Here is a 17,910-nt window from a genome sequence, read left to right as displayed (position 1 = left end):
AACTTCTAAACAAAAAACATTACTGCATTACATTTAATAACATTACGTTTAATAACAACATAATAACTTTAATAACATGACTATATATAAAAGTTTGTTTTACTACAGTTTTACTACAGTAAAGTTGTGGAGTGAAATGTTTTCTAACTGGTTTGTTCTTGGAACAATGTTTCGCCTGTTTTTTGCTCTGTTTCGTCTTTTAACTAACTTAAATCACATAGTCATCTGTGGGTTTATAATAGAGAATTCTGCGCTGAATTGAAATGCTTCTCAGTGGATCGCGCAGCTCTGTGTAATAATTTTCGCGTTATCGAGATCAGCCCTGCTTGCTTTGGCCGCGCACAGATCAAACAAGTTTCGTTCTGCTTTTTGAGCGTTTCCCATTTGATGTTTATCAGACACAACTGCTATATAGCCTACTATAACTTATAACTATTCAAATATAATGCAAGCAAATTTAAAAGTGCAATTGCTAAGCCTTATAAAACTATTAAGTGGCTAGTAGGCCAACTCTTTTTTTTACACGTAGCATATAAGTGATCGTATTAGTGCCACTGCTGTTGGCTGTTCATATTGCTTTATTATACTTTTTTTTTTTTTGTGCCGACGGCCCTCTGTTGGACGGCCGTTCTGGACTTTTCCAGAACGCACAGATTGTCAGTCCGTCCCTGGTTACAGTAGATAGCCTACATGTTAATTTTTCTCAAGAAAAAATACATATCACATAATGCATACAGTCAGCTGGTATTATTAAAGGTTAAAAATGAACAAATTAAGTTAAATATAACTTGGTTTTCATTATAATAACAATTATGACACAAGTAAAAATATAATACAAATGTAATATAGTGCACATATTTAGCAAAATACTCCTCTCTGACTATAGCTATTTTTTCTAGTCAACTAAGGTGTTGGTCATTAATGGCTTTCCTGAGGTAAATGTAACGTTCTGTGACATAATTGTTCACCTGCAGTTTTATTGCTTTTTCCGTGGTTGAAAAACACTGATTGATCGATATTATTTATGAGGCATAAATAAATACCTTTCAGTAAGTTGTACTGTATCTTTAAATAAAAAGTAACAGATGATCGGTTTACTTGAACTGAGGCGCTACAGCGATCGGTCACGTCACATTTACAAGCGCCAAAACTGTATTTATTGTCTGAATTTCGTAATAAAATGGAAAAAAAAATTCATATGAAAAGTAACCTGTGTGTTTGTGTTAGATATTAGTTTTTATGTGTTAGTATATAATCAATAAAGTATTGTTCGTATTTTAACAGAGAGATTACTTGTGTTAATCTGTTTACATCTTATTGTCTTGAACTTCGATTTAAGTTACCGATGCTTGTACCCGTGATTATTTCTTAATTTATTGTTAGCTGGGGATTAATTCTTTCTTGGCCAGGAAGATATTATATTTCCTAGAGTTAATACTTGTTTATGCTTTCTGTTCATTGGATGAACTGATAAAATTATCATACTATTGATTCTGCTACGGTAAATTCTGAAGATAATTAAAAATAATTGAATTATTAATTATTGATCATAATTCGTTATGAATAATAATTAATTCGATTTATACGTGGGCGTATAAACGCTGCAGTACAAAGAAAAAAACTTCTCAGTTTTAAGGATTCAATGATTGAATAAGTGCACTCAATAACGTCCACTATGGTTTCTACCACTACAAATGGCTGTCGACCCAAATACTGCCCTATTTGAGGATATATTATCAGGGCGATTTTGGATTCAGCCGTTGTCGTGTAAACATACCTTTAGTAATCCTGAAGATATTGATTAGCTTATTCAGGTGTGTTTTATTAGGGATGGAGCTAAACTCCGCAAGACAGTGGCACTCCAGGACCCCCTGGGATAGAGTCTCGTATTTGGACAGACATTTTATTGGACAGAGTAAGAGCGTGTGTTCGGGCTGCGTCCGAAACCTCATACTTCCCTACTATATAGTAGGGAAAAACAGTAGGCCAGCGAAAAAGTATGTATGAATCCTTAGTATTCATAAAAGAGTAGGCGAGAAGTTCCCAGATGGCCTACTGCTTCCGCCCAGATTCTGAAGCACTCAACGATGGATACTTTTCTATCCAAGGAGGCCACAGGAGAGGATACATCATAATCGAACATCGTGGAGATCAGCGACGAGTATACTAGTTTGAGTGAGTATACTAAAGAAATGAATTTTAAAAAAATCTGGGGGACCTGAAACAAAAATATAGAGTAAGATAAAACATTTTTTAACTTGTAATACAGAAAACAAATGACATTGTGCTGTTAAAATAAGTGCTTCTGCATTATTGTAGGATCTGAAATGTCTTTAGACTGATGTGAGCAGTGAGGATGGAGAGCCCAGAGCTGAATCCTGGAAACGATGCCATGGATGGAATCATCCATCACTCCACAGGCCCTTATTGACTAAAGCTTGCTCTACTATGCTTCGCTCACAGGAGTGTTTACTGTTGAAATGAGTCTCACAGGTTCAGTACAGGCTCTCTGTGAAACTGGGCCTACATCACTGGCAGTATTTAGATGTGTTTTAAATCAATACCAGATAGAAATCCTAATTAACAGACTAAATTAATTCCAGGTGGTGGTTAATCAATTAAATTAACTAAATTAATGCATTCCCTGACAATTAAGTGTATTTAAATATCCCTGCCTTCAGTACAAATGATTGAGAGAAGCAGCAATAAACAGTGGTAGAGTGTCTTCAGAGAAGCTCTCTGATAATTTTGAAAAAGACTCTTGATTTAGGTTTGGATGATTTTCCCTCATGGCTGTGAGGGAGACTAGTTTTTGGAAAGGACTCATTTTAGCCCTTTTTCTCTTTGCTGTTGATGGACAGAAACTAGGGCCGTAAGTACTGTTAAATGTGCTTTGAAGTGAACAAGCATTCTGTTGTCTGTTTTATGTTGGATTAACTAAACTTTATAGATGGTGAAAATGAGTTTTGTGAACTGATTGAAGCCTTCTTTCAATACCATTGTTAAAGATCACCACTCCTCATTTGTTGTAATCCAGTGATTAAAATAGATGTCATGTGGTTTCTGAAACTAAACCTCTCTGTATTTTTCCACAGGTTATTCATGGTGACGTTCCCTGCAGTGATTGAGTCTGGATCTGATGCCAAATTATGCATAACTCTTCTGAAACCCCAAGAGAGCCTCACAATGACAGTTTCTCTGCTTGATGAGAAAAACAGGACAACTCAACTTGTGCAGCAGGTTTCTTCAACATCGTTTCACCGCTCTTTCAGTTTCCAGGTCTGTCATGAGACGCATGTGCCTTTTTTCTTTTTTGGGTTTGTTGTTAACTTAGTTTCTTTACAGGCTCCTCGAGTAGATGGAGAAGTGGTGCAGAAGCTGAAGGTGGATGTTCAAGGGAAGGTCTTCAGAGCGACTGAAGAGAGAAAAGTCATGTTCAGACGTTACCAGCCTTTGACCTTCATCCAAACAGACAAACCCATCTACAATCCAGGACAAACGGGTGAGCTGTGAATGTCCCTTGGTTTAATATTAGAGGTGTAGAAAGTCCAATACGCTACAAGTATTGATAATCTTCAAGTGCATTGATGTGAGTTTATTGGTGTTTCTGCAGTGAATTTCAGAGTTGTCACTATGGATACCAGATTTGTGCCTTTTGATCAAATGGTAAGATCAGATGTTTCACCATATTGAGTGTTCTAGCCACAAAGAAACCTGCAAATTTAATGCAGGTTATTTTTACGTGCACTGTTTTGCACTTTCAGTGATTTTTGCAGCATCTGTGTGTTGGTGCTTTTTAAATGTTTAATATTCCTGTCTTTGTCTTGCAGTACAATCTGGTGGTAGTAGAGGTGAGTGTTCTGTTGCAAGTCTTTGAATGGAGCCAATGCAGCTTTTTGTACTTCTGCTTTGTTTGCTGTTTTTCCTCTGAGTTGTTAATTGTTTGGTTTTTAGGACAATAATAATAACCGGATTGGTCAGTGGACAAATGTTTCCTCAACGGGATGGATATTGCAGCTTTCTCATGAGTTAAACCCAGAGGCTCAGATAGGGATGTACACACTAAAGGCTTTTATTGGTGACCGAACAATCTCCCATGTTTTTGAGGTGAAAAAATATGGTAAGTCATTGTGTATAAATTGTGTAGCAGTTCAATGACACATCTGAGGTCTTGATCCAAGTCATCTGGTTTCTGGTTAAGTTTTGCCCAAGTTTGACGTGACCGTAAACACACCACAGACGTACAGCGTTGCAAATGTGGGACTGAAAGTTGAGGCTTGTGCCAAGTGAGTAACACCTCTATTTTCTTGTCTTGTGGTTGGTCAGTTCTTGATCTTGTTCCTTGTGATGTTTCTCAGATACACATATGGCCAACCTGTGCTTGGTCAAGCATTGGTGGAAGTCTGCCGTGAGCCATTTCCATATGTTGTGGTTCCTGATGTGACCCGTCGTTGCCTGACTAAAACTGCAAAGGTGTGACTCCTGCCTTACAGTGGAGGGTTTTCTTCTGCTTGTGCTTGACTTAAATGTGACTATTTGTTCTGCTACCAGATGAACGACACTGGCTGTGCCTCCCTTACCGTCGATACATCAGTGTTTTTCAACACCAAATTTGAAAATGATATGCAAGATACTTTCCTTGTAAATGTGAATGTCACTGAGGTGGGAACAGGTGAGCTATTGGCTGATCTGAACCAATGGTACTTGCTTAAAGTTTGTTTGCAGTTCACCTTTTTTCTATTGCATTCCCCAGATGTATTGATGTCAAAATCTGCAACAGTGTCCATTACGTTTGAAGTCGGCAAAGTCACGTTTGTGGACCTCCCAGATTATTTTGAAACTGGATCACTGATTAATGGAAAGGTAAGTTTAATCTTTGTCACAGAAGCCTTCACATTAGTTCCCTTTCCTAACCTTGATCATTCCCAACAGATCTCGGTGTCTCGTTTCGATGGTGCTCCAATTGCAAACAAAGCGGTTTATCTCCTGGATGGTAACAGCTGGCCCAACAAACTGCTGCTGAATCTGACCACAAACCAGAGAGGACTGGCCACCTTCTCCCTCAGCACTGCTAATCTTCCTAAAGCTGCTCTCAATCTCGTGGTACGATTTGCTCCGTTTTGTGACATGTAGACTTCTCCCTATCTCTCGCATGAAACAATGCCATTCGTTGTTCCCCAGGCAAGTGCGACTCCAGAGGTTGTTTATGGTTACAAATCACCATACTTCACTACAGATACAAGGGTTGTTCAGATTCTCCAACCTGCTTCTCCTGACAACCCATCACTTAGTGAACTGACTATAGTGAAGCTCGAGCAGCCACTCAAATGTGGTGCTGCGTTTCCAGTGACGGTCAAGTATTCTTTTGTTGGAGAGACTGGTGGCTACAGCACTGACATCATCTACATGGTGAGTGAACATTAGTGTTGTAGTTTTTTTTTTTTTTTTTTTTTTTTTTTTTTTTTTTCTGCACTGGTCAGTTTCAGTACCTTTTGCACCCATTTGTCAGGTCATGTCCAGAGGATTGATCGTCCTCCATGGATTTCAGACAGTCACAGCAAGAGCTTCTAATACAGTCACGAGCGGCTCTGTGTCTTTCCAGCTGTCTGTCAGTGTTGATATGGCTCCAGTAGTGCAGATTCTGGTCTACTGTGTTCTGCCCAGTGAGATTGTTGTTGTTGGTAGTGCATCATTTGACACAGAAACGTGTTTCCAAAACAAGGTATGATGTGCACTAGCATCTTTTGTCTTTAAGTGGGGAATGGTGATGTGTTCTACAGCCTGTTCATTCTTGTTCCAGGTGTCTCTACAGTTCTCTCCTGCTACGGCTGTTCCTGCTGAGGGAAATGTTCTGACTGTCTCTGCTCAAGCAGGATCTCTTTGTGGCATCAGTGCTGTAGATCAGAGCATCCGGATCATGGAGCCAGGAAGACGTCTGAGTGCTGAAATGGTATCATGTGCCTCAATCAGATTTCCATTGTAGCAAATTAGCTTAAATATTAAAGGGGTGGTATAACGCCCTTTTCACAAGATGTAAAATAAGTCTTTGATGTCCCCAGAGTGTGTAAGTTTTAGCTCAATACCCCTAAGATATTTTTATATAGCATGTTCAATTTGTCATTTTTGAGGTGAGCAAAAATGCACCGTTTGTGTCTGTTCCTTTAAAGGCAAATGAGCTGCTGCTCCTGGCACAGAGGGCGGAGCTTCAACAGCTTGCACTCACACAGACATGCACTGAAAATTTCAAAAACTAAGCCTTTTGTTCAAACTGAATTCAAACAATGGAGAGACTCAAGAAGTGACATGTAGAATACAATGGGATGTTTCTGAATGGTTAGTTGATGAATTTATGTAGCGTATGTATAGTTATCTTCTAGTCACTGATTAGCATATTCTGTCTTGATAATCTATAAACCGGGGGAAGGGTTTATGTAAATTGTAGGGTTGGTGATGTCACTAACCCGGGAGGAATGTCGTGTAGTCCCTACCAGCCGTTTGTCCTTAAAGCGATTTCTTTAAAAGCAAATATCTCCCTTTGCTTTGAGCACTGTAACTTTGCAGATGTTTATGCTCAAACAGAAACATTACACTAACAAGTTAAGTGAAATCATAATCAACCACCCCTTTAATAATCATAACTTATTATATTTGGATCAGTTAATAGAATTAACTTAATATAGTAATTACTATTACCATTAACCTGTTTGTCCCATAAATTAGATTTTTTATTTTCTTTCTAAGAAATGTACATTTCCGGTGTATGGGAAGTCTTTCTTATTGTTCAATACTCAGAGCAAGTAGTTAACATCTGCATGATTAGCGACTCCAGTATATGAGCATGAAACATGGACAAATTTACGTGTGACATGAACAAGACTTTAACTAAACTTAAACTACTCTAACTTGCATGCATTCAGTTTACCAAGGGAAGAGCTGAAGCAGAATACAGGAAAGCAAGAAGTTGTAGCATTGTTTGAAATTCAGTAGATAAACGGCCTTGAGCAAACCATCAGTTTTGTTCTAACACTCCCTTTAAAAGGGGTAAGGATACTTAATGTATCAAATAATGAGACTAAGTTTGATACTTGCATGTCTCGCCCATTTGAGTAAAACTGTCATGATGCAATTTGTTGAGGCTCCATTTGATCTTTGCTGATGTCTTGATGAGAGAACCAATGGGAGTCAGAGACTTTGGTGAATGGAAAGAAAAGGCCACAGCCTGGCACAAGCATGGGGGTCCTTAAACTTCTAGTTCAGTCCCTTTCTGAGAAATCCTGATGTGGAGATGCTAAGACATTATCTTTTGATCATTTATTTTTTAAAGCATGAAGATGTCACACCCTTTGGAGGTGTGAGCCAATAAGTTCCCTTTGGAGGGAATTTCTTGACGGCCCTTTGTTCTCGCAGGCTGTTGAATGTAATTTGATTGGGTGTTTAAGAAAATAATTTTCAAGATTCTTATACAATGTGTCACAAAGTTAGCAAAATGTAAATAAACTCCAATCTTTGTCCCCATTTGTTAAGAGTCCAAACATGCTACACATGATTTTTGGTTAACCATAGTATGTATGTCTGAAACAATCTAAAAGAGAATGAATACATATGCCAAACCCCATAAAAGGGAAATCATGAGATGGGGAAAATTGGATACATGTTTATACATTTCTCATGTTGAATGTATTATAGGATAAAAAAGGTTTATTTCTCATTCTCAGCAAGAACACATCTCTGCAAATTCTTTCTGGGTCATAAGTCTTGTCAGTCTTAATGTGTCCTGTAACAGTATTTTAGGGATTCGTTTGGGATGTTAGTTTTGGGGAAGTTTCATAGACCTTGTTAGTGAGTTTGCTGGATTATTCATTAAATATAATAATTTGTCTGATTGGTCCAGATGCTACACATTTTTAGACCTAAACTTAAGTGGCATTCTAATCAGATGTGTGCCACATTAAAATATTCCGTTTACTGCAGATCAGAGATGGGGAAAACCCTGACATGCCATCACTGAACTACTTTTCAATTTGATTAAACTTAAACTTGATTAAACCTTAAAAAGGACAGACACTTGTCCTTTTTAAAATGTGTTATCACTATGACTTTGCTTTTTGAAAACCTACAGTACATCTTACAAACCTACAGTACATATGTGACTTACTACTAGAAGACAACTTTCTCTGTTCTCAGGTGTTCAACTTGCTCCCAGTGCGGTCACTATCTGATTATCCATATGAAGTTGAGGATGAACAGGAGTGCCTAAATGTTCGACCCCGTCGGGCTGTTCCTACAGACCAAGCCTCCGAAACCTTCAAGGTATAAAACTGTTCATTATCCTGTTTACTAAACTCACCTTAATCTTCAAATGTTTTTCTCTTGCTCTGACAGAGCATGGGGATGAAGGTTGCCACAAATTTGCCTATCAGAGTACCTGAGTGTGTGATGTACAGAGGCCTGAATTATTATCGCAACTTCCGTGATGGTATGTCAGTTTGTTTGTTGCTCTCATAGACTCATGACTTGAAAGATTCCTTAAGTTTATTATAGTTGGTAGCTTCTGTGATCTGAAACTGCAAGTCATTTGGAAAAACTCAAGTCTCTTACATAGTAACAGTGTATATTCAATTTTATTATTAATGTGCTATGTAAAGTCACAACTAATCAGGTTTTTTTTTTTTTTTTTTTTTTTACAACTGCCCAAACATGCATATTTGAATTTGTATGAACCCTGTTTTATCTGCAGACACTAGGACAGTTTGTAGTAAAATTGCTGGTCTCTTTCAGTAATGTATTATCGTAAGCCTGTAGCCATGGCGATGGCTCCTCCAGAAGCAGAAAGGGCTGGAGGTGACACTTCCTCTTTTGATGTGACCGTCAGGACTTACTTTCCAGAAACCTGGATCTGGCAGCTTGCTCAAGTGGGGTTAGTAAAACCTTTTGTTCCATCTAAAGCTACTTTCGCACAGTTTTTACTTCTCCTGTCCCCCTCATTTATAGTTTTGAGTCCTTGTCTTCAGAGCGACTGGATCCACACGAGTTCCCCTCACTGTTCCTGACACCATCACCACATGGGAGACGGAGGCGTTCTGTCTGTCCTCAAAAGGTTTAGGTCTTGCTCCTCCTGCTCTGCTGACTGTCTTCCAGCCCTTCTTCCTGGAGCTCTCCCTGCCATACTCCATCGTCCGTGGGGAGTCTTTTGATCTGAAGGCCACGGTCTTCAGCTATCTGTCCAAGTGCATCATGGTCTGTCATGGTTTCTTTATATACTGTAATGGATCTGTATAGAGAAGGTCATGTGTATTTGCTCCATGTGCTGTTTCATTGGCAGGTTAAATTAACTCCAGCTTCATCCACGGCCTTCACTCTTAAACCATATACTGATCCGTATTCATCCTGTATTTGTGCCAATGGGAGAAAGACCTTCAAATGGATTCTCTCAGCTTCGGTTCTCGGTCAGTTTTGGACCGTCTGTTTCCAAATTTAAAGTTAGTGGTGTTGCTCACTTCCTGTCTTGCACTGCAGGAGCTGTCAATGTGACTGTCAGTGCTTCAGCTGAAGCATCCCAGACTCAATGTGGCACTGAAGTCGTGACTGTGCCGACAAGAGGACGCATTGACGTAGTCACTCAAAGTCTACTTGTCCTGGTGAGTGTTACCAGCCTTCTGGAGTTTGATCATGATCTCATGCTGATTTACTGATGTGGTGTTATTGTTTATAGCCTGAAGGAGTTGAAAGGACAAACACCCAGAGTTGGTTACTGTGTCCAAAGGGTTTGTTTGCACTCAATGATTCCCAAATACATTCTCCCTGTATAGCCAAACATTAGCCTAGCACTCAATGCTGATCCATTCTGTTCGGTCTGCAGGAAAAGATCTTTCTGAAGATGTGACTCTGACGTTTCCAACAAATGTGGTTCAGGGATCAGCCAGATGCTCAGTTTCAGTCCTTGGTAAAGCATTTCATTGAGTAGAAACTGACAGGTAATATTTAGCAGAATAACTGTTTCTGATGTGGGTTTAATGCTTGACCTCGTGTAGGGGACATAATGGGTCGTGCACTGAAGAATCTAGATGGATTATTACAGATGCCATCTGGCTGTGGAGAACAGAATATGATCATTCTTGCTCCGAATATTTACATCCTGCTGTACCTGGAAGTCACGGGGCAACTCACCGCAGCCATCCGAGAGACCGCCACAGGATACCTTCGGAGTGGTATGGGCGAGCAGATCCATTTTCAGTGTTGGGGAGACAATCTTAATGACTTAGTCTGTGATTCCCATCAAAGCGGTCAAGACTCCTTAAGCTCTCATCTCATCCCCTGCCCCATATTTTTTTCTTTCTTTTGAACAGGATACCAAGGACAACTAAACTACAGGCACAGTGACGGCTCATACAGCACATTTGGTTATGATGCATCCAATACATGGTGAGTTTCATGCCGTTATTCTAGTTGTGTAACCTTTGTCACAAGCGGTTTGTTCAGTTTAAACTTTCTCCACGGCCAGGTTGACCGCTTTTGTCATGAGGTCTTTTGGTCTAGCGAAGCGTTTCATCTTCATTGATCCGAATGTCCTTCAGAGTGCAAAGGACTGGCTGATAAGCCAACAGGGTGCAAATGGTTGTCTCATGCAACAGGGAACTTTGTACCACAACGACATGAAGGTACATGTGTTATCAAATGGACCTTAACCATTTTTCCAAGATTGTTTTTAATCTGTTTGTGTTTTAGGGTGGAGTTGGTGATAACGTGACCATGACTGCCTACATTGTTGCATCGCTGCTTGAACTAGGCATCCCCGCCACAGTAAAAACATCTCCAGTAGTTGTATGAGCTCCTTGCAGATGGCCTTCCTTTTCTCGCTTTTGTCTGATATCTGCTTTGCTTTCAGGATCCCGTCATTACCAACGCTCTGTCATGCTTGAGGCCTGTCGCCGGGAACCTGGGAAACACTTACACCACAGCTCTGCTGACCTATACCTTCAGTCTGGCTGGAGAGACCACCACTCGATCACAGCTTCTAACAACCTTGAACAACGTTGCCATTTCTGAAGGTAAGATTTACCCGCTTTTTTTTTTTGTTGAGAAGTTCAAGTTCTTTGTCATCGACTTTCTCTCCTTCATCTCATCCTAAGGCACTAAGCTCCATTGGTCTCAGACAACATCTGGTGATACTCTGGCGGTGGAGATCAGCTCTTACGTGCTGCTAGCGGTTCTCGCTGTTCAGCCTCTCACGACAGCTAATCTGGGTTATGCTAACCGCATTGTCAACTGGCTTGTGACCCAGCAGAATCCCTATGGAGGGTTTTCCTCCACCCAGGTGCCTCTGACTACCAAACATGAGTGCAATCATTTATGAGGAGTTTTTAATCTGGTGCTTGTTTTTAGGACACTGTGGTGGCTCTTCATGCCCTGTCTGTGTACGCTGCTCAAGTGTTCAGCTTGGATGGCTCCAGCACTGTTACCGTACAGTCCTCAGTAGTAGGAGACTCTTATAGCTTCAAAGTGAATCGGGATAACAGGCTGCTGTATCAGGAGAAGCTGCTGAAGAACGTTCCTGGCAAATATAGTGTTAAAGTGTCAGGATCCACTTGTGTGTCTGTGCAGGTATGCATCTTAACCCTCTATTTATGTTTCTTTTGTGCACATCCAAATCTGATTAGTCTTGTCTGCCCTGCCCCCATACCGTAGATTGCATGTTTCTACAACATCCCGACACCCGTTAAAGTCTCCAGGACACTGAGTGTTGACACAAAGGTGACTGGAGACTGCCGACCGCTTGGGGCCAATCTTATTTTGAACTTCACAGTAAAGTAAGAACAGCTTTGGCTTGGTGTCCTGAAACCAGCTCTTGTTTGACTCCTTCAAAAGGATCCTGCATTCTTGATTCTGTTGACCTAAACCTCTTTATTCCCCATCACTATCATTCAGATACGACGGTGTAAAAACAAGCACTAACATGGTTCTAGTGGACATTAAGCTCCTGTCGGGCTTCACAGCAGATACGTCACCGGTTCGTAGGTTTAAGATTTAGAAAATCCCAAGATGCTTGAAGCTCCTTCAGATGTAATTGTGTCTGTAAATGATGGTCTTTTCCTTAGCTTGGATCTCCACCCCAATCGTTTGCCCCGCTAGTGGAGAGGGTTGATGCTGAAGATGATCATGTCCTAGTGTATCTGAAAGAGGTGAGATTGAGACACTAGGTATATTACTAGCTGCCATCTTTCTCATATGCTGCTGTTCATCCTTTCTCGTAGGTTCCCAAAGGCGTCCCCAAGAGTTTCACTCTGCAGCTGAAACGGGTTCTTGCAGTAAAAAATCTCAAGCCAGCAGTCATCAACGTTTATGACTACTATCAGACAAGTATGCTTTCATCCTAATCATTCACTGCTCTAGCTGAATTCACTATTGAACATGATCCCACTAGGTTAATGTTCTTTTTTCAGGTGATTCGTTTGAGACCACCTACATGTCTCCCTGTCCATGATTTGATTCAGTACTGGCTGTAGGACACGTGACTTAATTAAAACTGCTTTTATACAACCAGTTCTTTTGTTGCCTGCTTTTGTTCCTCATCTGTGTTTATTTGAAGCAGGTTTATTTTCAGTGTTCATGTTTCTATTTGTCCTGTGACCAAGTCTTTACTTGGGCAGTGGCTGTTAACTTTTGTTGTTGAAAGTTTAACTTTAGACTGCAACTAAGCTTTTTTTTTTTGACTGTTTAAACTTTCTAACCATGGTAATCAACTTTTTTTTGTTATCATTTATGAAGGCATTTACTTAGACATATAGCCAGTTTTACTGTAACAAACCAAAAAGCAATAAATGGACAGTACCAGAAAAATGTAGTCATTCTTCAAGGAGTCTCTCAGTGCAGTTTTAATTTGACTATAAATGTATATTAGTAGTTGATATGGTGTCAATGTTTGACCTCAGGTAAGTGCACTTAATTGTACAGCCCTCATGCTTGCTGTGCCATTGCCACATGGCCCAGTTCTGGTTGATACATGTCATTGCTGATGGGGTTCCAGCTTGGACACATTCAGGCCAAGCTTGCCATGTGGGTGTATTTATGAATACTTGTCTTCTAATAAATGTCAGTGTCATTAAGACAACACAGGACCACTATAGTAACAACCTCATCTCTCATTTACTGTTAAGTTTATCGCTCATAGGCAACTGGCTACTTAGACCTGTAACATGATCATAATTATGTATTGTGTGTATATAAGATATTATGCATGAAACTTTTGTAAGTGACATTTAAGCTGAACAAATATTTAAATTTGTTAAATTAAGAGATGTTAAAACCACGTTACCGTATGTCATCCTAAAAGAACAAATTGAGACAAACACATTGTAGTTATGCCTGTTTCCTGGATCAAACCTAAAAGACAGACTCTCAAAACACAGTATTAGTGTGGACTGAAAAAAAACGCCTGAATCAACTAACCTTTCACATAAAATAACCAAGTTTACATTTATATTGAAATCATATTTAGAGACATGTACAAAAATTGTTTTGTTAAGGCCAATGATCTTTATTAAATATATCTGACTTAAAAATAAAGTGGTTGAAACAAACTTAGCTTATACAAGTCTTTAATGTCATGCTGGATGTTGAAGAATCTGGATTCTAAGGCATTAGTAAAGCCAATAAAAAATGGCATGAAACTGATATCATCATAAAATATTGTATTATATTAAAAATATATTTAACATTTAAGGCAAAACTCCTTTTCCAAAAGTATTTACCATATCTGAACTTTGACCCTTTTTTTTTAGGGTGCCACCATTTATAAGTGACTGTCCTATTAGGGTAGCCTATTCATTTTTGGCAAAATTGTCTGAAATTTCAATAATCAAATGCATTTTCACTATCTGAAAATTAGTGAAAAGGTCTTATAGTTGTTACAAACCCCACTATTAAAGTGCTCGTTAAAGGAGGGGGATAAGCAACAAAGTTGCTTTTTTTTTTTTTTTCTTGGAACAAGACTCGCGTATCAGCAGGCAACTGATAATGTTGACAGAAATAAACAAACATAGACCAACAAAACATTGAAACACAGCTTATTAGTATTTGGCAGAAACATCATGACGCACACAGGGCTCTCTCATCACTCCTCTCAAGTCCTTCTCCCTCTGACAGAGCTGAAACAGCGATCACGCCGCTGTGGAAACAAATCGTAATTGGTCAACGTCCGCTCTCTCATTATACATCCGGCCCAGAACATCACTGAACAGGCTGCAGGGGCGTGGGGCGGAGCCTAGTCCGAAAGAGAGAGAACCAGATCAACCAAAGAAATAGAAGTACACACAAATAAACATAAGGCTCAGGCCGTAACATAGTTTAAACAAAATATTAAAAAGCTTTATTAACATTCCATTTCATCTTGTGCTACTATATTTCATTTCGAACCTACAATTAATTTGGATTTTTTTTTGCAATTTCCTCCAAAAATCAATGGTAATGGCATTGAATCAATGGTAAATGGTAAATGGTAAATGGACTGCATTTATATAGCGCTTTCACAGACCCAATGGCCACCAAAGCGCTTTACAATATTGCCTCACATTCACCCATTCACTCACTCATTCATACACCGACGGCGGTGTCAGCCATGCAAGGCGATCCAGCTCGTCGGGAGCAGCTGGGGTTAGGTGTCTTGCTCAAGGACACCTCGACACTTGGTCAGGTGGAACCGGGGATTGAACCACCAACCTTCCGGTTTGTAGACAATCTACATGAACCCCTGAGCCACTGCCGCCCCAATGTTACAATGTGATTTTTGTTCAACATCAGGCTTGCACTCTCTGAAAATGAAACAAAACAATATATACACACTGAAAAAGAAGAGCATTGTTGATTTTCACTTGTGCTACAATCATTGGAATTTGGAATTCCAAGAAAGAAACAATGTTAAAGAGGTTTTTAATGTTTTTTTTGAAAGATTGAGACATGTTTTCCCTACTTTCCAGGCAGCGAAGTTGCATCTGAATTTTTCTGTCTAACTACCAGCAACCATATCACCCTGTAGCCCAAGACTAGTTGCCCACTGAAGCTAAGCAGGGTTGAGCCTGGTCAGTACCTGGATGGGGGGAGTCCTGGGAAAACCAGGTTGCTGCTGGAAGAGATGTCAGTGAGGCCCGCAGGGGGCGCTCACCCTGTGGCCTGTGTGGGTCCTAACGCCCCAGTGTAGTGACAGGGACACTATACTGTCAAAGAGCACCATCCTTCAGATGAGACGGAAAACCGGTCATTAAAAATCCCATGGCACTTCTCGTAAAGAGTAGGGGTGTAACGCCGGTGTCCTGGCCACATTCCCTCCATTGGCCCTTACCAATCATGGCCTCCTAATAATCCCCATCCACTGAATTGGCTCTATCACTCTCTCTCCTCTCCACCTATAGCTGGTGTGTGGTGAGCGCACTGGCACCGTTTTTCTGTGGCTGCCATCGCATTATCCAAGTGTATGCTGCACACTGGTGGTGTTGAGGAGAGATCCCCTGATATGATTGTAAAGCGCTTTGGGTGTACAGTAGTACATATGAAAGTGCTATATAAATGTCTCCATTCATTCATTCATTGTCAAGTTTTTGACATTTTCACATCCAAGATAGCAAGCAACCATCGAAAAAATGTTAAATCGATGTTAATGGGTCAACATAAGTAATTTCATTTCATGAAGTCATACTTTTTGGAGCATTTTCTTGTCAGTGTAGTGAGGCAATAGGCAGTGTCATATTTCCTGACCTCTGATTGTATTATGGATCACATCTTCCAAACTGGCAAAGGATCTGCTTGACTTCCACAAGAAACTATGACTTATATTCTTCATCTTTGCCATCACCCTCACTGCTTCTATCCTCCTTGATCTTCAACTTCTTCCTGTCTTATACGGCCTTGTTTTCTGATGCACTCCCTTCACTATCATCAATACTTTCTGGAAAAGGTACAGCTTTTCCTCTCTGTCTTCCATAAAATCTTACTAACATAAACCTAAAACACAGGCAAAAAAGCTATTATACTGCCTGCCAGTAATGAACAACAGTGCATTAAACAATAGTGAACAATGTTCCCTATAGTCTCCTAAAAGGACTTTGTCATTTATGCATATGTAACCTGTTGTATCACTCTATTGTAGGGTTCTAAATAAACTGATCAGGTTGAATGGGCACAGTATAGTTAACATCTAAGTTCGGAAAGGAGGATTGAGACAGCAATTTCAACACAACTTGAGAAATTAAAGAAAATGTACTGTATTGGTACCAGTTTGTGAACATACAGTTAATAAAAAAAAAAATACAATCAGGCCTGTTGAGTATAACAAATAAAATAAATAGGTCCCCAAACACAGTTCAGAAAGTATTTTCCTTGTGTTGTTATTTGTCTTTTTTTTTTTTCCTTTAAAGTCTGATCCTTCCAGGAAAGAAATATTGAAGTAGAAAAAATAGAAGCAGAAGTGGTCATGTGACAAAAAAAAAAAAAAAGAAGAATTTACTACCCGGGTAGTTTTAAACTCAGTTTCACTCAAAGTATCCAAGATGTATGGTGTGTTGTATTCTCTTATCTGTTTGATGACAGATTAAGGATACTGAGCTCGCTCCAGAGAAAGATGCTTTGTGACATCAACTAGGCACTGTTGGCTCGCCGTTCGCTCGTCCACGGTCAACTCAAGAAGTACACATCAACCGGAAACAAAAAGGAAGAAAAAAAACAGTAACCGGAGTTCTTCGAAATAAAAGTATGAAAAGACATTTCTTCCCCCGGATTTCACTTGAAAAGAACTTAAAACTTTGTCTTCACATTCTATTACTCTCTTTTATAATAATTACTCTCCGAATCGTCTTTTTTTCTCTGCTCTCTCTCTCGTTTTGCAAAAAATGGCGTTTCTTTTCAGCTATTTTAACTCATCACAGAGAAGCGCCCTCTAGTGGAGAACAGCAGTCACTACACTTTTTTTTTTTCAAATTAAGAGTCTGTTTACTTGCTACATTTAAAGGGGTTACATCCTCCCCCCCCCTAAATCTGCATGCGTCCCTGCATGTAGTAAATTCATACAATTTCATGAGGTAATAGGGAACTAACTCTAGGACTCATGTCATAGTCAAGGGCTTGGGAGAATGCTTTGTCAAGTCCCCTAAATAGAGATTGCATAATGAGGACTAAAGGATTCAGTTTAAGAATAAAGTCAGTTTGTGTGGTGGAACTCTTTGTCTAGTGGATCTTCTTGGTGTGAAATGTTCCTGCACCAGTTCATCACTTGATTGAGGTATTCCTTCAGTTTCAGAAGTGTCAGACTCTTTAGAGACATCAGCTTTAACTTCATCTTCCTCTTCTTGGCCTTTGATTAATTCTTCTGGAGCAGTCAAATCTGTTTCTGCACCAACTGATTGGTGATTGGTCAGTCAATTCAGTCAACAGTGATGTTGTCTGCGGATAGAATGGTTGAGCCTCTGGGCTTAAGGTTGACTCTGCATAATCCTCATGTTCAGATGTCCTAGCTCTTTCCTGAGACTGCACAGGACACATGTTTTCTAGTTCAGTAGTCTGTTCTTCTGAACTACATACTTCTCGCTCAGGTTCAACCACTTGTTGGCTTGGAAGCGGGAGGTCAATTGTTTCGATCCAAGACAATGACTGGGGTGAGTACTACTCTACTACATGATCCTCAGGAATGTGATCTGAAACATCATCAATCTTATCTGTGGGACCATCCTGGGGTACACTGAAACTCTCCATTCTTGGTTTAGATTCTGCACTTTTAGATCCATCTATGCAGGTAGACAGAAATCCACAGGGTAAAAGTTAGATCCCTGTGTAGGGTTCTCTCTGGACCTTCTGAGTCCACAGGTGCAACAACATAAACGGGTGAGTTGTCGATCTGCTTCACAATCCTATACACAATTTTTCTCC

General features: G+C 39.8%; 1 protein-coding gene across 1 annotated transcript; it reads left to right on the top strand.

Annotated features, from left to right (window-relative positions):
- The first annotated feature begins 1,962 nt into the window (after positions 1-1,962).
- LOC309502979 (alpha-2-macroglobulin-like) lies at positions 1,963-12,540 on the top strand. Its single transcript, XM_082175654.1, has 35 exons — positions 1,963-2,175; positions 2,320-2,872; positions 3,096-3,279; positions 3,346-3,502; positions 3,614-3,666; positions 3,831-3,851; positions 3,955-4,120; positions 4,202-4,286; positions 4,359-4,473; positions 4,552-4,672; positions 4,754-4,863; positions 4,933-5,103; positions 5,182-5,409; positions 5,510-5,722; positions 5,801-5,950; positions 8,185-8,310; positions 8,383-8,476; positions 8,779-8,917; positions 9,012-9,237; positions 9,323-9,446; positions 9,517-9,638; positions 9,713-9,764; positions 9,860-9,943; positions 10,032-10,208; positions 10,347-10,422; positions 10,502-10,658; positions 10,726-10,800; positions 10,886-11,048; positions 11,130-11,314; positions 11,383-11,601; positions 11,686-11,807; positions 11,926-12,007; positions 12,096-12,179; positions 12,252-12,357; positions 12,441-12,540. Exons 2-35 carry the CDS (start codon positions 2,790-2,792, stop codon positions 12,479-12,481), a joined length of 4,311 nt encoding a protein of 1,436 aa, XP_082031780.1. The 5' UTR covers positions 1,963-2,175; positions 2,320-2,789; the 3' UTR covers positions 12,482-12,540.
- Positions 12,541-17,910: the final 5,370 nt, after the last annotated feature.

Source organism: Leuciscus leuciscus (genome assembly GCF_965113295.1).
Source record: "Leuciscus leuciscus genome assembly, chromosome: 1".
Lineage (NCBI taxonomy): Eukaryota > Metazoa > Chordata > Actinopteri > Cypriniformes > Leuciscidae > Leuciscus > Leuciscus leuciscus.
Note: the sequence above shows the minus strand (reverse complement) of the source record. Positions and strands in the feature narration are given on the sequence as shown.